The sequence below is a fragment of the Talpa occidentalis genome, unplaced genomic scaffold, assembly GCF_014898055.3.
Source record: "Talpa occidentalis isolate TD23 unplaced genomic scaffold, MPIMG_talOcc4v2.1 talOcc4.8, whole genome shotgun sequence".
NCBI lineage: Eukaryota > Metazoa > Chordata > Mammalia > Eulipotyphla > Talpidae > Talpa > Talpa occidentalis.
This window is the reverse complement of record NW_023605194.1, coordinates 23,930,694-23,952,789: the sequence shown is the minus strand read 5'-3', so window position 1 is coordinate 23,952,789 and position 22,096 is coordinate 23,930,694. Positions and strand designations below refer to the sequence as shown.

Here is a 22,096-nt window from a genome sequence, read left to right as displayed (position 1 = left end):
TCACACTTTTGTAATGAAAATTTCATTTCTTGTTTGATTTTAGGTGAGTTAATGTGTGGGAAATCCCCGTATTTTGAAGATGTCTTGGCACAGTATTGTGTCCTGTATAAATCACAAGTAACTTCGAGAGTTTTCAGGAAAAAAAAGAAATTTGGATTTTTTGTAAAATCATGCCATCCGAACAGAAACAGTTATTTTTTGATGAAAAACAGAGTACTCTAAAAAAAGATTATGATGTGAAAAATGAGATAGTTGATACTTTGAGATCAGTACTTAAACCAAAAATTTCAGAAAGTAGTTTTCATTATAAACTAAAAAATGTGAAAATTGATTTGCCGAAGATAAATATTCCAAATGAAGTTCTCTTGAAACACGAAGTTGACAAGTACCGAAAATTATTTCAGTGCAAACCACAGACTGCAAGAAAATCTATCAGTATAAAGACTATAAACCGTGTAGAGGAATGTATGCTGTTCCATAAGTCTGAGAGAGTTGAGGAGGGTATAAAAATGTCTGCAAAAATACTCAACTTCAACTGTTTAAAATGCCAAGATAGTACTCGATACAGTCCAAATGATTTGCAGAAACACTTTCACATGTGGCACCATGGTGAATTACCTTCATATCCTTGTGAAATGTGCAGTTTTTCAGCAAATGATTTCCAGGTCTTCAAACAACACAGACGAACCCATAGAAGCACTTTAGTAAAATGTGACATTTGTAATAATGAGAGTGTATATACTTTATTAGACTTGACAAAGCATTTTGCATCCACACATTGTGAAAATGGTAATTTTCAATGTGAAAAGTGCAAATTCTCCACCCAGGATGTTGGCACATTTGTTCAGCACATTCATAGACATAATGAAATCCATTATAAATGCGGTAAATGCCATCATGTATGTTTTACCAAAGGAGAGCTTCAGAAGCACCTTTATGTTCATTCTGGTACATTTCCCTTCACTTGTCAATATTGTAACTATGGTGCTACCAGGAGAGAGCACCTTATAAGACATGTTATAACTTTGCACAAAGAACATTTATATGCAAAAGAAAAACTGGAAAAAGACAAATATGAAAAAAGGATGGCAAAGACTTCAGCAGGACTTAAGCTAATATTGAAAAGATACAAGATAGGTGCATCAAGGAAGACATTCTGGAAACGTAAGAAAATCAATGGAAGTGACCGAAGTATGGAAAAGAACACTCAAGTGCTTAGAAAAGTGACTAGAACACTGGTTAAATCTGAAGACCAGAGTCATCTTGTTCAGGAACATTTAAATGTGGAAAAGGGTGAAAGACTGTACGGTGAGAATAATGATAAACCTGCTGAGTCAGAGTCAGAAAAGCCAGTTGTTCTGTCCACTGGGCAATGTAATAGAGTTGAAGAGGGATCAAATTGTACTTCAGGTTTCTTGAAGAATGCTGTGCAAGGACCTACAGTGTTAATGGTGAAAAACAATAGAATAACAGTTCCTGCTAACTACAGTGCTAAGTTTATGGGCTTCAAGATGGTGGATGGAAAACAACATATTGTAATAAAGTTGCTGCCTACCAATAAACAGAATTTATATTCAACAGGCTCACAGTCAGAGACTGCAAAGGATAGTACTCATTTGCAGCCACAGACTTTGGATACCACTGGATTTTTATCAGGAATAACAACTGAGTTAAATGACACAGTTTACATGAAAGCAGCTACTCCACTTTCATATCCACCTGTACTTCCGGGGAAAATAACTTCAGAAAAAGAAATGACTTTGCTATCTCAAAGGAACAATATGCTTCAAACAAAGGATGATGAAAAAAATGTATCTTCTTTGTCAACAACATCAGAATTGATTACATCATCAGTGAACTTGACCACAAAACTTGAAACAAGAGATGATGACTTATGGGGAAGTCATATTACTCAGAGTCACCCTGAGGTACTAGGTACTGCCATTAGAAGTCCAGATATAGTCAAACCAAATGCATACAACAGTGGAGATATGCATAACTATTGCATTAATTATGTCAACCCTGAGTTGCCTGTCGAATCTCCCAACCAGGGATCGTTACCTTTTCATAATTACTCAAAAATGAATAATTTAAGTAAACGTCGTAGGTTTTCAGGAACGGCAATGTGTGAAAACCCTCAAAGAGAACCTTCATTAAGCAAGACAGTTTCTCAACAACCGATAAGTGAATCGGTTTTATCCCTAGTGAGGAAGGAGAGCTCAAACCCAGATAGCCTGTTAGCATCTATTAGCCTTTTACATACTAAAGATGGAACCTTAAAAACACAAACTGAAATTGGAGAAGAATGTGTTTTAGGAAAAGGACAAAACATTGATGGACAGAGCCTATATACTAATGAAAATCAGGATTTAGAGAGTATGACTGAAAAGTCTAAATGGGATGACATTTCTAATGTTGACTCACCCATGATGCCTAGAATCACATCTGTTTTCTCTCTCCAGAGCAAACAGGCATCAGAATTTTTGCCACCTGAAGTAAACCAGTTACTTCAGGATGGATTGAAAGCAAAAACTGATGTAAAACAAGACTCTGCTAACTCTCCAAATAAAGACCCGCCACTTGATTATGACCAGTCCTATCAGAGACTTGAAGGAGAAGGCAAAGTCATTGAATCTTCAAAAGAGTTCAAAATACAAGGCATCTTTCCAATTCCGTCTGCCAGTGTGGGGATTAATGTACCTACAAATGATCTGAATTTAAATTGTAGTGGAAAAGAAAAACAAATGCTGTCAGTGTCACAAGATATGAGAGATTCAGAGAAGACAGCTAGAATTTCAGGTATTGGCACATTACTTAAGACTCAGTCAGATGCAATAATAACACAGCAGCTTGTAAAAGACAAACTGCGAGCCACTACACAAAATTTTGGTTCTTTATATATACAGAATCCACTTATAAATTCAGAACCAAAGAATACTATATATGTACAGACCCCAAAAGGCTTTTTTGTACCATTGCACATTGCAAACAAGCCTGGGTTACATGTCCTTTCGCCAGGAAGATCGCTTCCATTTGTTAGTGCACAAGGTGTACCTGCTTCTCTTCTTTTTAACAAGAAACCTGGGATGCTTTTGGCATTTAATAATGGGAAACTTGAAGGTGTTCCCGCTGTCAAAACTGAGAGTGTTCAAGCTTGTGGAACTGCAACTAAGGAGCCTTGCAGAATGCCTTTCTTAAAAGTAGAACAAAATAATAATTGTCTGACACCTGCACTTTGTTCCAGCATTGGCAGTTGTTTGAGTGTGAAAAGTTGCTCAGAAAATACTTTGCCATTAAAAGGCCCTTACATTATTAAATCAGCAGCAAATTCTTCCGTGAAAGCTGTTCCCACTTCTAATGTAATATCTGAGCATCAGGGCACTAAGTTGAATATCTTGGATTCAGTAAAACAGCAGAACGAGACTTTTCCAAAACCACCTCTTTATACCCTCTTGCCTGATGGCAAACAAGCTGTTTTTTTCAAGTGTGTGATGCCAAATAAGACTCAGCTGCTTAAGCCTAAATTCGTCCAAAATAGTACTTATTATCAAAATATACAGCCAAAGAAACCTGAAGGAACACCACAAAAAATACTGCTGAAAATTTTTAACCCTGTTTTAAATGTAACTGCTGCTAATAATCTTTCAGTAAGTAATTGTGCATCCTCATTGCAGAAAGACACTGTACCATCTAACCAAACTACAGGAGAGCAGAAAGAGCCAGAATCTTCTAGCAATGCCTTACCCTTCATACTAGATGATATGATGCCAGCAAATGAAATTGTAATAACTTCTGCGACGTGCCCAGAATCTTCTGACGAACCGATATGTATCTCTGACGGTTCAGAGACCAGGGTATTAAGATGTAAAACAAATTGTACAATTGAGAGAAGCTTCAATAGAAAAAAGACTTCCAAAAAAAATTTTTCAAGAATAAAAACTCAAGTAAGACATATAGATTCTGAAACTGCTTTTGTATCTAGAAACAGAAACTGTAAACGAAAGTATATTGATAGTGACCTAGAACCTCCAAGAAAAAAAGCAACATTACATAGAAAGTGTAAAGAAAAGGCTAAACCTGAAGATGTCCATGAATCATTTGGATTTAGCAGACCTAGACTATCAAAAGATTCAGTCAGAACTTTGCGGCTTTTCCCCTTCAATTCCAAACAGCTTGTGAAATGTCCTAGGAGAAACCAACCAGTTGTAGTTTTGAACCATCCTGATGCAGATGCACCAGAAGTAGTAAATGTAATGAAAACTATTGCTAAATTTAATGGACGTGTACTTAAGGTTTCATTGTCAAAAAGAACTATCGATGCTTTACTAAAACCAGTTTGTTATAATCCTTCTAACACAACTTATGATTTTTCCAAGAGACACAAAACATTTAAACCTATTAGTTCTGTGAAAGAGAGATTTGTACTAAAATTAACACTCAAAAAGACAAGCAAAAACAATTACCAGATTGTGAAAACTACCTCTGAAAATGTTCTGAAGGCTACATTTAACTGTTGGTTTTGTGGTAGAGTATTTGACAATCAGGATGCCTGGGCTGGTCATGGACAGAGACATTTAATGGAAGCTACTCGTGATTGGAATGTGTTAGAATAATTTATTGTTAACTATGGAAAAGAAAAGTTATCTTAGAAAACAATACTGGGTTGATAACTTAATGCAGACATTTTCTATTTCAATTTAATACCTGAAATTACTTGTAAAAATTGGTAGTGTGTCAACCGAAGAGCAGAAGGTATGTGTGATATTTGAAATTGCTTTCGCCACACACATATGTTGAAAGAAACATGACAGCACAGGTGTACTTTGATTTAATTTTTTTAAAGTGTGTTCTTGAGAAGTTAGGGCTAAAGATAACATAATTTTCTTGACTCAGTTCTTCAGTGACTCAGCAGAGGGTAATGGCTGATGGCCCCATTCCCTCTCTTCTTCCACCAGCCTTATGAATCTGAAAAGTGTAGCTCCTCCAAAGATGGAGAGCTCTTTCATCATGGAACTGAAGGAGTTTCTTACCATTTGTGAAGATGTACTGAGAAAGCTTGAGTAAAGAACTTACAACTTACTCTACATCTGCTATAGTTCTTTGGAGGGGTACTGGGTGCTTTGAGAATACATTTAATTCACTACAGTTACACCTCATGTTTGAAAAGAGCTTCTGACAAATCTTACTTTCTTATAAACTCTACCCTCTGACAGAGGTTGGAACACCCTCGCCAGATAATTTTCTTTTTTCTAAATGTCAAGCATTGCATTCGTAGATGGGCAGCTGGTAAAAGAATTAAACTCTGTCTAGTTTGAAGTCCAATGAAAGAATTTGGGCATTTTTCTGAACTTGGTTATATTTTCCAGTGATTGTCTTATACAGAACTAAGCTTGTTTAATTTAAATTGTTTGTTACCCATAGTCCAAGTGACCTTTTTTTTTTTTTCCATGGTTGTCATCCCTTTAAAAAGAGTGGAACTTAGAAGCACTTCCAAGGGTATGGCTTTTCTCAAAAATTGAATTTTTTTCTACAGAAACAATATTATGAAGCAAGATTAGCAAAGCAAATCTTATTTTTGTTTGTGTTTAATTACTCTTAGTATCTGAACATGTCCACGTTGGGACAAACCATTTTTATTATCAATTTTTCAGTATGACTGACAGCCCAAAGCAGATGATTTACTGATTGTTGGCAGTTGAAAATCGAGAAGCATTATAGTGAACTCTGGCAGTGCATGAACTTCAGGACAGATTTCTAAGGGATATGCCCTACATAGAGTTTTGAAATGGACATTTTCATGACAACAACAGAATCATCGGTTTAAACTTCTCATCTTGTAATCTTGGATCAGATTTGTTGGATCATTAGATAATGGAGTTCTTGTATTACAAAATTATGTGAGACCATTTTTGTTACATTGCTACTATAAGTGTTATTGATACTTTGATTGAATGAAAACTTCAGGGCTTGTTTTCTGTATATAACAAAAAAATTAAACCTGTACATATTTTTGTACGTTTCAGTTATGTAAATTTTGCACAGAAAGTTTTGACATAAAATTTATTTTCTTTCAATTTAGTTCTGTGCATGCACTAATAAAACTGGTTGTTTAATTTAAAAGGCGTATATAAGACTTTACCCATGTTATTTTCTTGGTTTTTATTTCAGATGTACTTTTTTTTTTTTTGGGTAAATTCATTTTTCAGGGATTGAACACTATTGTTAGCAAGTGCCTAAAAGATGTGAAACAGTTTACATTTGTCAACTGTAACAGTAGGTCCCAAATGGGCCCATTCCCCCAATAGTTCTATTTTAAAGAAAGCCATACACAGATGCTTCAAGCTATCTTGCTATGCACATTATACATGTACTGGTTTTGTGCAGTTTGTCTACTTTCTTAGTGAAGTATTTTTTGTATAAAACCTGTTACAATTGTGTTTCTTAAATTGAGCCTAAGAATGGAGTTGATTGAAAAGATACAGTATATATTAATGATGTATATGATGTTTAAAGAATGGTAAGCATTGTTAATTTCTGTAATGAACCCGTTTTCAATTAAATTTATCTTGTTTGTGTTTACACAATTCTTTTCACTGTGCTAAAATTAAATGGGAATTTTATTCTAATGGGAAATATTTAGATTTTAAAGTTCTTTTTTTATGATAGTGAACTATGCAAAATAAAATGGGATTTTTTTTCTTCTCCAAAATCATAGGTGAGATTTTGTTTGATAAGGGTAACAGTTAACTATAATTTTTCTGTCATTGTACTGGGAAGGAAAGCCATAGAGAGGCTTATGCTTTTCAATATCCTAACAAGTAAAAGTGAAATACTTTATTGTGGATGCATCTGTTATGAGGCATCACTTCCTGTGGACAGAGCGATGGGACTATTTTGCCAGTATTTGCAGCACTGTAACAATTCAAAATTGCCATACCAGTAATGAATAAAATCTTGAGATACACATTTTTTCTCTCAAAGTTTAAAAAGCCATTTAAAAATGCTTTATGTCCAGATATTTTAGTTAGTACTCTCTCTGATTTTTATAATTTTGGTTGCTCTGAAGGTGGCCAGTTTGCCTGGAACTTTGCTGCTGCAGTAGAACATAGAAAAACCCATTATCCTTTCCTTCTCGCTGAAACTAAGTTAAAGGTGGCATTCTAAAATACGACATTAATAATTTGTGTTTCTTACTGTAAGTGGAATGGCTAATTTTATTTTTGCAATCTAATTTCAGAGTCAGAAATGTTCTTTTTTCCCTGTTTGCTAATCTTTACTAAATGCACCTTGCTAATTTTACATTCACTTTAAAAAAGTTTGCTTTTTAGAATTTTTTGACCTTATTAAGCATTCAGGAGCATGTTAAAGTGCAATAATAGTTTTCATGAAACATTTTATTAAGGGTCAGCAAAATTTTTCAGTGAAGGGTCAGATTGTAACTTTGTAGATCATTTAGTCTGTCATAAACAGTCAATGTAGAAGCAGCCATAGACAATACATGAATGAATTAGTGAATACATAAAACCTCATTTAAAATACAGGTAGTTGAATCTGGCCTATCAAATCATTTACCAACCTTTTTTTCCCCCCTAAAAGCTATGCTCTGGGATTTTTAGTAAAAACACAAGTCTGATAGTTTTTGGTGATAGTCACCAGTTGTATGAATGTTACTAAGTATAAAAATTTAAAATATGAGCATAAATTGCCAATGTAGATGTGTTTGTAGTAAAAGGAAGACAAAATGAATAAATGAAAATGACTAATGGGTAAATTAGATAATCATTTGTGTAAGAGTAATGTAATTTTTGGAGGAATTAAAAATGAGATCAAACAATTGCATGAGAATGTATGTCCAGGTTAGATTAAAAATAAATGCTAGTTCTTATAGTGGTTTGAAATAGCTGTTAATAAAAAGTAATTCTTTTTGGATTGGGGAGAATGGAGACGAGGTGAAAACAATATTGGGTTAATCCCATATGACTAACTCTTGATGGTTTTAAATAAGTGATTCCATTTTGCCATTGACATCTGCTTAACTTGAGATTTGTCACTTTTGGGTTGGAGCATTGGTTCTGTGCTTTGCCTTGGCACTTTGTTAGTATCCTAATTTTCAGCTAAGTTCTTTGACTTTATTGAAATTTGCTGGGGGAATTTTCAGGGCATTTTTTGTTGATAGTTAAGCATGGCTTTAGCAGAAAATTTCCCCTGTAATGGAGAGTTGAAATAGGACAGCTTGGTTGGTTTGGTGTTCACGGATTTAAGTATGTTTGCTTCCTTTAGTAAATGGACAATTGAGAAGTAATATCTTAGTGCTATTTGACACAATGAGGTACTTTTTGACTAGGTTAAAGGGACGTCTATTAATGGACACCCCTAATTTAAGAGTTTTTTTCTGCTGGTTGATAGGTTAATATTTTTCATAAAATCTTAAGACATTTTAAAATTTCAAATATTCTAATGCTTGCTTTGTCTTTTTTTTTTTTTTTAAGATTTATTTATTTATTTATACAAGTACTGGGTACAGTCAGAAGCGTGGGAGGGTGAGAGAATTCACCAGAGCCAGAGCGGGGAGCACAGCAGGCAGAAGGACCCAAGCACACTGCTGAGGGGAGCAGCGGGCGGCAGGAGAGGTCTGCGCGCCATGTGGGACCCTCCTCCCGTGGCCGGGGAGCAGCTGGGGATGAAACTGGCGCCACGGAGGCTGCGGGCAGCTTTGCAACCCAGCGCTCAACCACTGCGCCACAGGAGAGGCCCTTGCTTTGTCTTCTGAGACTCACTCACATTATGTTTATGCTGTTAGGTTTGATACTGTTCCACAGGTCTCTAACAATCTTCGTTTCTGTTCTTTTTACTGTTTTTCTTTCTTTTCCTCAAATTGGACAGTGTTAAATTCATGGATTCTGCCCTCTCAAATCTGCCCTCTTAATTATTGTTGAGCCTATCTAGTAAATTTTTTATTTCAGTGATTATACTTTTAAACTCTGAAATTGAAAGTTTTAGAATTAAAACTTCTGTTTATATTCTCTACTTTATATTCTCTACATCATTCTTACCTTTTCATACCTTAAGCATGGTTTGAGGTAAATTAAAATCTTTGTTTAGAAAGCCCAGTGCCTTGGTTTCCTCAGGGTTTCTATTGCTTGCTTCCCCCACCCTCCAATAAGTGGTTGTACTTTCCTCTTGGCATGCTTTTAATTTTTTTTTCTGTTGAAAAGGAGACTTTAGCTATAATGTGACAGTTCTGAAAATCAAGACTGTCCACCCCCATTCCCCTGGTTTTGTTACTACTTGTGATTGTTAGTAACTTCCCTGAATGAATTTATAAAGTCTATTTTTTGTCATGTGTGACCACTGAAGTTTCATGTTATCCTAATGGTCAGGTAATGATTTGGCAGATTTCACACCGGAATGAAAAAAAAAAAATTCTCCCAGTTGTTTGCCAGAGCACTATGGTGGTGGTGGGGGGAGGTGGTGGTGGCACATTTCATCACTCAGGAAATTTACAATTGTGCCTTAGCCTTCACTTGCTTCTTTAGCAAAATGTCCTACTCAGTCAGAGATGACAGCTCAGGACCTTCTCAGGTCATTCTTCAGTGCACACAGGGCCCTGGGCTTGCATGTCACCTTTTAGATTGCCAGGAGCATTCCTAAGTCCTATGGACACCTTACTCCCCAGCCTTTCCTCAGTTTCTTGGTTAGTGCCTTGCTTGCCCTATATGTTGTCTATTGGCTCTGTCAGCAAAGACTGAAACATTTACCTGTTAGCAAACATGAAGCTTAAGGTGAAGACTGAAAACTTAGATCTTAAGATCAGGAACAAGACAGGTATCCTTTCACTAAGTTCAAGATTTATTCCTGTGGGGTTTTTTGTTTTTTGTTTGCCGTGTTGTTTTTGGTGATTTATAGTCCACAGATGGGTGAACCCATCTGCTATCTATCTGTCATACAAATTTCCCACACCCATTTATACCTGATTTCACTATCAAAAATGTATATAGAGTATTAGTTTCCTAGGACTACCGTAGCAAGGTATCATCTATTGGGTGGCTAAAAAATACAAGGTATCATCTATTGGGTGGTATCATCTATTGGGTGGCTAGTGGGTGGCTAGCCTCCCACTTCAGGAGGTAGGTGGGGAAGGGCACAATTCAACCCATAACATAAATGGTCATCATGACAATATAGGACATTAAAAAATACAGTTATCTTTACAACTGAGTCTGCGAGTACTCTGAAATCTAGCATTTAAAAACTCTTTCAGAGATTGTGCTTATTCAGTGATCAACTATAACCCTCATTTAATTATTAGATTTATCTTAATTAATTGCTTATCATTTCCTTACTGTCCAAAGTACATAGGAGAAAAAGCTTTGATATGACAAGATGTAAAACATTTGAAATGGTTTGGCTGCTTGCAATGATACCTCTTTTATACCCTAGTGTTCACAGTAGCTCTTTTTTTACCCTGGTTTGAAGGACATTTCCCTAGGCCTTTACTTTCTTCCCACAGTGAACCTCACTGTGACTCCTTTTAATAGGCAGATCAAAGAGGGTATGATTACATTTCATACATAAAGCTAACAACATAATACTGGACAAGAAATTCTAGAAAGTTCAAATACACATCCACACCTCCCTTGGTTGGGAGCACTGACAAAGAGGACCACGATATTCTCATCTCTACAAACATCACATTTTTACCTATATTCTATTCTCTACACATTAAAATTTTAACCAAGACCTAACTGGCAAGCATCAACAGTAGCCAGCCCATCTACATTGGTGCTCCAGTGACCATTGTAATGGCCTGAATTTCCTACAGCTTTCTTTTATTCCAGATTATATTATTTTGGAAATAATGTTATTTTCTTACATGATAAAAAACTTTTCTTACATGTTTCTTTTAAATAAAGACATTTATTTGGACAACATGAGCATAATAATTCACCCTTGCCAGATATTAACAGTTCATCAGGTCAGGCCATAGTATAAGTCCGTTTGAGCTCCTTACAAAGACATGGATGACCACCTCAGTAGCTGCCTCCATCTACCATTTTATTACCAGATGATTCGTAATCCAATATATGAAGTTTTGGGATTGTTTCTCTGAGATGAAAACTTGGGAGAAATGTCCGGAGCAACAACGTTGACATCCTTTATGAAACCTTAACAGCGTATTTCAGTCTTGTGGAATCTTTTGTGTTATTCTGACTGTCGATGAGAACCAGAGGGCTATGTTGATGATTCTTGATAATTTCAGCAACGCTTCCAAAGTACTAGAGCAAGAAAACATAGATGAATTGTACACTGGCACTTATGTTAACTCGGAGTACCACACCTCCCATTTTCTCCCACTTTCTCAAATTCCTCTAAGTTACTAGGTCCGCTTGACAGTCTACCAAAGTAGAATGTCTAGTTTCTCATTTAACAAAGGCTGCCACCTTTGAGGTGACTCACATTGGCCTTTTCTGTATTCAGTGAGAATAAAAACACACACAACTGACAGCCTTCATGTAACTTACTTCACTGAGTTATGATGTAACATTTTAATATTTTGATTTATATTTAGTGTCAAATGTAAAATTGTCATACAGATTTTTCTCTACATTCTTTACAAATCATAGATTATCTGTTTTGTTGCATGTCTTAGATACAAGCACTGATGTGATATATTAACCTTAGAAATTAGTGCTTTGAGAAGTTCATGTTTGTTTTTAATAAGAAAAGTTTTATAAATCCTCATTTCCATTTTACTTTTACTCTTAGTACGTTTAGAGCTAAATTAGAGCCTAATTAGTAATGGAACTTTATATGCTAAGCTTTAACTATTCATCAAATAAATACACTTAGAGTCATTTTTTGAAAAGTGGTAATTATTTTACAACAGTTCCAAGAATTTAACAATTTCTGCCAATTGATTTTATTGTCTTAATTTTTCATAATGACAAGCATTTGGAATAATTTTTAAAAGCTTTTATTAATTATTCACATACCTTCCAAGTATCTATATACTGAATAAAGTAAAATATTCAGAATACTGGCCAATTTTTTCAAATGAAATACTCGTTATCTTTTAGATAATTGGTTAGCTGCATATTAGATCATAGAGGAGATGTGAGAGACATGGATGTTTGATTACCGCTAGTCTTTATTTCTTATTTTCTCTCCAGTTATTCAACCCTTTTGCAATTGTTAATGAAATTCTTTTATGATACTCATAAAGACATTCATTCCATTTGTTTGGCATAGCACATTAAACCAAATATGGACTAAACCAGGAAATGAAGCACAACCTCTTTGAAGGGGATTCCAAGTGAAAAAGTGTATTGAGAACCCAAGAAACATAGGAGTTAGATGCTGTGCTTATCAATATACAAACAACATCTCACTCTGTTCTTCCAAGTCCCTTAATATTTTTGAGTATTGCTTTGTTGTAGTATTTGGGGATTGAAATGTCTGCAGTAGGGAGTGGAGTTGACATATTTAAAAGTGTGGAGTGGAATCGGGATATATTTGTGATACAATTAAAAGAAGAACTGGGCATAAATTAGTTGCAGTTTCCCCTCTGTTTATACTAATTCAGTGAATTTGAAGAATTATACATGAACAGAAAAACAACATGTTTGATAAAATCTTGTGGCCAATAAACTAAAGCAAACAGGTGTCACAGTTGCAAAATCCTTCAATACTGTATCTATACAATGCCCAAACAGCTGCATAAAAAGTTCAACAAATTAATCATTTGGTTACTCTTTCCACATGGTTAACATCACAAAAACAATGTCTTCACTTTCTCTTCAGATGTTCAGTATCTAGGAAACATGACTTTGATTATAGATAATTTAAGTAAGATTCTTAATGTGCTCTGTCAGTACTTCCGGTAGTAGTATATAATAATAACATACTATTTATTTTGGTACCGTAGATTGGATATGTGGACAGTGAGGTGAAGACCGATCTATTCATCCTGAGGTAGAGATGAGGATTCTTTAGGCTAAGAGGAATCTCTGCTTACTAGTGCTTCTAGCAGGACAAGAAGTCCAGAGACCCTTTGGGCACTCAAGATTTATGAGAAAATTTCAGGACCTTTAAAAAGGACAGCTCCCCCATTCACCCTTAAGTTTCTTATAGAAGAATTGGACCCTTGGGGAAGCTTTAGAGTGAAATCATCCATCCAAAGTCACTCTAGAATCTACTAGGATCAACTCTATTTACTGATTATTATTGAGGAACATTTATTTTGAAAGATTAATAAGACAAATTTCCATGTGAATGAAGGTTTTTGTGAGTTGGGAATATCAGACTCTTGTTAAAGTTTAACTGGTGTGAAATGATAATACAATCTCTATTTTAAAGCCCTAGTCTGGTATTGATCTGTTTTGTGTCTTTAGATTCAAGAGTTTTGTGTTTTAAATGACCTGAGACTTTATGAAAAACAAAATAAAACCCCAAATTATAAAAATCCTAGAAGAAAAAAACAGGGCTTCAAAAAGTTTCATGAGATTGTGTTTGGAATTGTTTTTTGACTATGACACCAAAGTACAATAAAAAACAAAAATAGAAAATAAAATTACATCAATTTTGAAAGTCCTGTTCATTGAAGGACATAATGAGCAGAGTGAAAAGGCAACTATGGAGTGGGAGGAAATATTTGGAAAGATCATATATCTGATAAAGGATAAATATCCAGAATACATAGAGAACGCCTACAATGGAACATCAAAAAGATCAAATAATCCAATTAAAAAGGGGGCAAGGGACTTGATTAGGCATTTTTCTAAAGATGATCGACAAACATATGAAATAATACTCAACATCACTAATCATAAGAGAAATGCTAATCAAAATTACAATGAGGTCACATCATACCATTAGGATGGTACTACTGTAAGAAACAAAACAGAAAAATAACCAGCGTTGGTGAAAAAGTTGGAAACTTTTGCACTGTTGGTGGGATTATACGGTGATGCAATCATTATGGAAAATAATATGGTGTTTCCTCAAAAATTGAAATGCTTTATATAATTTGCATAAAATCATATGATTCTGCAATCTCACTTCTGGATATCTGTTCTGAGGAATTGAGACCAAGGTCTTGAATAGATATTTGCCATATTCATAGCAGCATTATTCACAATAGCCAAGAGATGAAAGCAATCATTGACAAATGAATGGATAAACTATGTAGCCTCAAGAAGGAAGGAAATCCTGTTACATGTCACAACATGTATGAACCTCGAGGATATTCTGCTAACTGAAATAAGCCTGTCAAAAAAAGGACAAAAATTGTATGATTCCACCTATAATGAACCATCTAAAGTAGTCAAATATGTAAAAAAAAAAAAGATAGTACAATGGTGGTTGCCGGAGCCTGGGGTATGAGGGAAAAGGGAAATTGTTGTTCAGTGGGTATTGAATTTGTTCTGGAGTTGGGTATTGAATGGAATGGGTGTTGAAAAAATTCTGGAGATCTGTTTCACAGCATTGTAACTATAATTAATACTACTAAACTGTACACATAAAAATGGTATGACATACTTTATGATAGGCATTTTTAGCACAATTTAAAAAGGCAAAATAAGGAGTATATTCATTGACATATAAGATCTTTTCAGTTTGTTTTACAAATGCTTTTCTCCTGCTTATAATCACTCAGCCAACAAATCCATTTAGTAAGTATTGATCAAGCATCCACTGAAGTTACCTATAGTGCTATGGTTCTGAAAATACAGAGATGAATAGGACATAATTCCTGACAGACACAGTTCATCTAGCAGAGAAGACAGACACTTCTGCAATTATGACATTTTCTAACAATTCAAATACTAGCAAGTGTTAGGTTTGGAATGGTTATAGATCTATATAGGTCTTGAAAATAAGTTTCTCTTAACTTGAATCTTCTCATACTATTTTATCTGTTTAGACTGTTCTTTCCACTTTTTCTCCTCATTCATGCCACTTTTCATTCTCCCTACTCATATTTGACTTATCACTCAAGACCAGAATAAGTATACCTTCCCTTCTGATCATTCAAATATGGACTTACCAGCCCACATTTCAGAGTTGATTTACAGGAACAGGCTGGATAAACTGAGGTAAGATGAGCATTGAGTCTGGTCCAGATTAAAGAGAAATTGAATTTTATGCTGTTAGTAATCAAGACCCATATGTTTGTTTGTTTGTTTGTTTTTCTTGCACAGCCATAAGTCATTCTCATCCTAGGGCTATAGCCTGATACTTCAACTCAAACTTCTGTGTGTCTTATGGATCCTTCCCTGGTCACCTACCTGTTACTTGAGTTGAGATCCTACTTCTTGACTTAGGAGTTCTGTACATTGAAATTTGATTCTTGTACCTATCATTTTATTTAGCATTTCATCCTTGACAACTTCTATGTCCCCCTAGACTTAAATCCTGAGTCAGACTGACCCTAAGAAACAGGATTAAAAGACTAAGAAATAGCCCTTCAATCATACCAATCTGCCTTCCTTTTTGTTCAGTCATAGGATATTCTGTTTGAACATGTATTTTATCTTGTACTCTATTTGTGACGTGTGTAAATCTTGGACCAAGTATACAGGTATCCTTTCTCCTCATTTGCAGCACCTAACATAGTATGATGCCATTGTGCTCAATACACTTATAAGTTGGATTAAAAGACAAATTACTGACCTCTTCACCATTTTTCTTTCTGCCCAAAGCATACTGTTTTGTTGCTTCAATAAATCGCACGGGGATATTATATACCCGCTTATTAAAGAATACAACTAGTGTATATGGCTGTTTGGAATCATGGCCAGAGCTTTTCCGAATAAGAAATGATCCATCCTGTTTAAGAAAATAAAAACATAATTATGGCTAGTAAGTATCCTTTAGAAATAGGTTTATGAAAAATATCTGTATTACATTCAAAAGGTAATTATTTAGCTATGTGATGTCTATTATTCATTAGTTTTATTATTTTCCAAGAGAATACTTCAGTTAAAAAACATCAGAAATCTCAAGTGAGGCCAATGCTAGATTTTTTAATACACTAAGTAAGATGTTTATAGGACTAGAAATACATGAAGGGACACATTAAGATCACACATAGAGGGCAGTCTTGAACTAGGAACCATGCTCGTAAGTTGCCTATGAATTAAAAAAAAATTCCATTCAAAAGTACCATAAAAAACAAGGCAGAATTTGGGAATCAAAAATACTTCCTGCTGATGAAAATTCTCTCCCCTAAAACTGATATTGAAGCAGAAAAAAACTAACAAATTTAATTAAATATCCCAAATTTAATTATTTTGTAAAAATGCCCTAGAATCATAAATTCAAAAATTATGAACAAACACTGGACAAAAAGTAGGAAGAAGAAATACAACCAGAGTTGATCAAACTCAGGAAAGAAACTGGAGAAAAACAAACCTATCTCAGAAGTGACAAGATGCCCAAAGGACAGTGTCCTGAGATGAAGATTTAATAAATGACTGAAGGAAGGTATAGAAGTAACCAACACTGGGGAAAAAGAGATTATAAAAAGAAGTACAATTGGGTTAGAGAGACAGTGGTTGTAATGAAAGAAAGATAAAGTACAAAAAAGGCCTAAAGCAGATGTAATTTGAGTCCTTGAAGAAGAAAAACAAAACAATGGAACAGAATTAACTTTGAAGATCATGAGAAAAGCTGTTAGAAATAAGAGATAATAAAGCTACATATTGAAAGGGTTTCTGTCTATCTGAAACTACTGATCTGGAAATCAACTCGGTTAGTAAGACTTTAAAAACCAAAAGTCAGCAGATCCTTAAGACCAAAATACCAACTTACACATAAAAGCAAGGAAATAACATTAACATCAGATTTTTCAGATGCATCTTCTATAAAACAAGGCAATTCAGTGGAGCAGCTTTAAAAAATTTGAGCAAAGAATCTTATATCCAGCCAATATTTCTCTCTGGAATAAAGCTGTGAAAAAAACTGTTTCGTATGTGCAAAAACTCAAAGAAGAAGGTAAGCAGTTCTGAGAATCTAATAAAAGGTAAGCTTCAGGGCCTCCCCTGGTGGCACAGTGGTTGAGTGCTGGGCTGTGACCCGCAGCCTCTGCAGCGCTGTTGGTTCCCCGGCCGCCAGCGAGGGTCCCACAAAAAAAAAAAAAAAAAAAAAAAAGGTAAGCTTCATCAAACACAAATAGATAACTTGGAAACCTGAAGAGGAACTGATGGAAAGCATTTCATATGCTGACTTATAGAACTAGGAATAAAAGAAGGGTAGAAAGGAACAGTATGCAAGTGTCATATATTCTGTCAAAGTAGGGCACACGTGAAAAAACAGAAGAGGAAAAGGAGAACACTTTAATGGTGTGTTGTCCAAACTGTCTCTAGAGTTCCAAGACATGACTGGGTTTGGACTCTCGAAAAATTTACCTCCAAGTATTTTCTGCCATCTTGACCCAAATCTTTAATCCCATGGATTGATCCAAAATAACCTGTTACTTCTCACCCCTGGATTTTATGTAGCACCCAACTTTACAGAGATCTCCCCTGGAACCTTCTCTCCCACTGTTTGGAGAGCATGGATCCCCATAGAGAGGAAAGGACAAGCAGAAATGAGATGCGGGACAAAGAGGAAGATTTTTGAAGAAGAGGAGGGGATGGGAGTCGCTCTCGAGTAGGTAAAGAAAAAAGATTTCCTGTTTTCATAATTGTTGTGATTATTTAATTAGCATGGTATCAGGATGACCACTGTGCTTATTACAGCCTGAGGACAGGAGATGGGATTTAAAAATGAGTGGACCTTGTTTGATCTGTATAATGCTTCTTCTGCAGACTTTCGATCACAGTCGCCAGCGTACCATGGCTTACAGTGGACATCCGCCTCCTGTGAAATAGAGGACAGGGTAGGTATGAGATGGCCTTTCACCGACTGTATCCTCTATGAACTAGAAATGAAGACCAGCTTTGCAGTACCAAGTCAAGCCTAACTATTTAACCCTTTGCACTCCGCTGTCCCCTCTCAGGGGACATCGGAATTCTAGCATATCACTCGGATGTCCCCTCTCAGGGGACATTGCAATTTATTAGTGATTACGGGGAATTGAGGTTATTTCAATGCAACTTTTTGAGACATGCATGTTTCCCTGAAGTTTTATCTTGAAATGGCACAAGAAATTAAATCAAAATATCATAAAATGGTTTGGAGTGCAAAGGGATAATTTTGGACAATAATTTTATGCTTAGTTTTATGCTTCATTTGATCAACTGTAAGGATTATGGAACTTATTTTTCCCTCATTTAGCCTTAGCTGCTAAACTTAGTACTTGAATATAATGACTGATTCCTGCTAGAGCTCTGAACATTGTATCACTCCTTTCTCCTAAATGAATTATAATCTCCCTTTCCATTGTGTTCTTACCATTATCACCTTGAGGAGTGCCACAATTTCGGAGTGTTTTTACAAATGTTATCTTATTTGACTCTTGTAACTACATCGAAGGCAAGAAGGTTACATGTTGTCATCTCGGTTTTAAGTTTGAGAAAGTTCAGAGACACAGAATCCTTTTCCTGTCTTTTTAAAAACTGTGCTTTTGTATGTGTCTTAACATCATATGCTCCCACAGATCTATTCTGAGAATACTACAAAGTTTAAATAGAATCTATGTGAGAGAACAATAAAAAGAACTTTTTTTTTTTTTTTTTTTTGCTGCTTTCAAGAAAAATATTGTTATTTGGGGCATTTAGAAAACAGATATATTCTATGTCCAATAACAAATGACAGCTCCCAAGCCCACCTACAATGCAGTCTGTTCTCAAGCTCTGAACCCTCTCATAAGACATAACCCTCCCTGCAGTTTGCTAGTAACAACAAGAGCTTGTTTCATACCTGTTCTGATAAGCTGGAATTAGGTGAAAAGCTAGGTAATGGACCATCCACTGTTGGGCTTCCCCCTTCTGGAAATCCTGAAAGAGATTTGAAAAATCAATTGATCATCACTGTATCTTGAGCAGTTACTCTACCAAAATCTCAACACTGTGCTTGAGGGCGCGCACACACACACACACACACACACACACACACACACATCAAACAATCCTTAAGAGCCATGGTTCTCAAAACATAATTTGAGGACCATGGTAATCCTCAAGATCCTTTTAGGGGCTTGCAAGGATTTCTCTATCAGTAGAATAGAAGTTCCATAAGGCCAGGGACTCTATTTTAGTCTCTGCTGTAGCCTCTTTGTTGAGAACAGTGCTTGGTACATGGTGGATGGTCAGTAAGTATTTGTAAATTCAAAGTATAACTTGGGTTCAAAAACAATAAAATATAGCAGCTCTCTTGCCTGCCTGTGACTATACAGGTGCTTCTCTTTCTCTTTTTCCTAGTAAACCTAGTCTTTTTAAATGTAAAAAAATGAAAAGTGAAAGAAAAACAATAAAATATAATAAAGCTTTACATAGTGAGAAATAAAATTTATGTAGCCAAGCCACATTTACTTTGTATTCAGAATTTTAAAAAAATGTATCTAGTGTAACTTTCATTTAGGGTGAATAAAAAAATATCTAATTAAAACCTTAAAAATTGTTTTGTTTAAAACTACCATGAGATACCATCTCACACCAGTGAGAATGGCACATATTAAAAAAACTAGCAACAACAAATGTTGGCGAGGATGTGGAGAAAAAGGAACTCTTGTGCACTGTTGGTGGGAGTGCAAACTGGTCCAACCACTATGGAGAGCTGTGTGGAGATTTCTGGACCTACTAAACATAGAGCTTCCATATGATCCAGCAATTCCACTCCTAGGTATTTACCCAAAGGACACAGAAACATCAATTCCAAAGAGCACCTGCACTCCTATGTTTATAGCAGCACTGTTTACAATAGCTAAGCTTTGGAAACAACCCAAATGCCCAAAAATAGATGACTGGATCAAGAAGATGTGGTACATATATACCATGGAATATTACTCAGCATTCAAAAAAGATAAACACATGCAATTTGCAGCAACATGGATGGCACTGGAAGGGATCATGCTCAGCGAAATAAGCCAAAAAGAAAAAGAAAAATACCGGATGGTCTCACTCATAGCAGGAATCTAGAAAACTTAAATAAGGGACCAGGAAAATGAATATAAGAAAGTGAAAATCAAAATCAACAAAAAACTATGAACCAGAGACACTTTTTGGGGGGTGGGGGGCGGGAGGGGAAGGATTGGGGTCAGAATGGGGCGTTTGCAATTGTATGGGGGAATATAAAAATAAAATTTAATATTTAAAAAAAAAAAACACATTCTTCAAACTTATATGCCTTCTGATTGAAGAATTGAAGTAAAAGCAAGTACATGAGTAGTCACAAACTCTCTCTCTCTCTCTCTCTCTCTCTCTCTCTCTCACCACACACACACACACACACACACACACACACACACACACACAGAGTTAAATTCAGCAATCCTCTCAACAGCTCCATGAGGTAAACATGTTTTCCCATTCACCCCTCACACCCTCACAGATGAGGAAGTAAAAAAACAGACAGGTTAAGAAAAAAAAAATTGTTTTGTTTAGCATAAATGCACATGATTTTTGTACGTAACAGTTTTTCTTTTATTTAAATTTATCTAATCTTGATTATTTTGTATTGTTTTAGATTTTCCTTTTTTTCCCTACACTGAGAAAAATGGGTTTGGGCAGTTAGGTTCTGAAGTTTGACATCTTATATTTTTAGGGTGATAGATTGTTTGTCTAGGGAAAATTATCCTGATATTTGTTTAGAGTGATAGATTGTTTAGGGAAAATTATTCAGATATTTGTCAAACCTTCTTTTCAGGATATCTTTTATTGATTTATTTTATGATAATTAAAATGTATTTCAGAATTAATATAAATATATATCATTATTGAGGACCACCTATATATACCAAGCATTAAACCAGAGACTGCCCAAATATGTGTTCTTTTATTTTATCTTCTTATTTTGGAAACAGTTGTATTGTTTCTGTTAAAAAATAATAAAGTAAATGAAAGATGACCTGTATGGTCAGTAAAATATTCAATCAATACTGAAAACTTAAAAAATAAAAACTACCTCAAATCTGTTTATATTTTAGGACACCTCTGTGAAATAAATGTTCTCGGCTCTCTTTTACAGATGAGGAAACAGACTAGTGAGTTTACGGTTACATTAGAACCCGGGGCCCTCAGGCGGGAAGGCCCGGCCTCACCACCACCTCATCTTGCTCGTCATGACTCCACTGTACTTACTTGGCAGAGGTATGGGTTTTTGATGGATTTGTCTGAAATGAAAAATTTCAGATTAATTAAAGGGCAAAGCATAAGATGAAAAAATTTGAATTTTTGTTTACATTAAAGACGCTATAAACAGGAATATTACAAAAGAGACTGCATGAGTGGCCAATAAAACACATCTAAAAATAGGAAGGGCACCAACATCTTCAAGATAAATAAAATTGCTCCCTTTAGTTTTGAAAACAAAGGAACCTCAATTAACAAATTGGATTTTTAGTTATGTCTAGTAATTAACCTGAATGTTACGTTTCTGCAAGTCCAAGCAGCTCTTTTAAAGTTGTTATCTATTTAACATTTCATTGCAAAAGTTGTTACCTCTACAATTCATTGCAAAGCAATGGACTATCAGATCTTTACCGAGCACTGCAAGCTGGTGTTACTGTGAGGTGTAGTAAGGCAGGCGTTCATATTACAAGAGGAAACTAATTTTTCTTACTTTTGGGCAGGAGGAAACCCTGGTGACTGTGCAGCTTCTTGTCTGTGACTAGACCCTCGGTGACGTTCAGCAGGTATAGGTCTTTCTGCAAGAGGAAGACTCTCATTTAGCATTTGAATGAAATGTCTGTCCCCAGGTCCACACTCAGTAATATCAACCAGATTTAGCCAGGTGTCTTCCCAGAACAAGCCTTTCTTCAGGATGTCACCCATGTGACACCTGTCAGTGAAGTCCTGGGAAGTGTTTGTGCAGGACACCCATCCCGCAGAGGCATAAACATACCTACCCTTTGTGTTCATCCCTTGGCAATGCACATGGGAACTGCACCGGGTGGCCTGGATCCCTGAGTGTGTGAGTATAGGTGGGAGCCAGA

The 22,096-nt window shown here is 35.6% G+C and overlaps 2 protein-coding genes across 14 annotated transcripts in view; one reads left to right on the top strand and one right to left on the bottom strand.

The window, feature by feature from the left end:
- Nucleotides 1–8,450, top strand: part of ZNF518A (zinc finger protein 518A) — a 29,344-nt gene extending 20,894 nt beyond the window's left edge. For 8 of the 9 annotated variants that reach the window (XM_054690709.1, XM_037495730.2, XM_054690705.1 and 5 more), the window contains one exon: nt 44–8,421. In XM_054690709.1, the coding sequence (XP_054546684.1) occupies nt 171–4,613 (4,443 nt within the window). In that variant the 5' untranslated portion in view covers nt 44–170 and the 3' untranslated portion in view covers nt 4,614–8,421. Of the gene's footprint in view, nt 1–43 lie in introns of all 9 variants that reach the window. The other variant, XR_005122388.2, reaches the window with a different exon arrangement.
- Nucleotides 8,451–10,783: 2,333 nt separating this feature from the next.
- BLNK (B cell linker) overlaps nt 10,784–22,096 on the bottom strand; it is a 60,199-nt gene continuing 48,886 nt past the window's right edge. For all 5 annotated transcript variants that reach the window (XM_037496003.2, XM_037496004.2, XM_037496005.2 and 2 more), the window contains 6 exons: nt 21,724–21,808; nt 21,243–21,274; nt 18,865–18,941; nt 17,779–17,862; nt 15,673–15,828; nt 10,784–11,276 (listed from right to left, as the gene is read on the bottom strand). In XM_037496003.2, the coding sequence (XP_037351900.1) occupies nt 11,157–11,276; nt 15,673–15,828; nt 17,779–17,862; nt 18,865–18,941; nt 21,243–21,274; nt 21,724–21,808 (554 nt within the window). In that variant the 3' untranslated portion in view covers nt 10,784–11,156. The remainder of the gene's footprint in view (nt 11,277–15,672; nt 15,829–17,778; nt 17,863–18,864; nt 18,942–21,242; nt 21,275–21,723; nt 21,809–22,096) is intronic.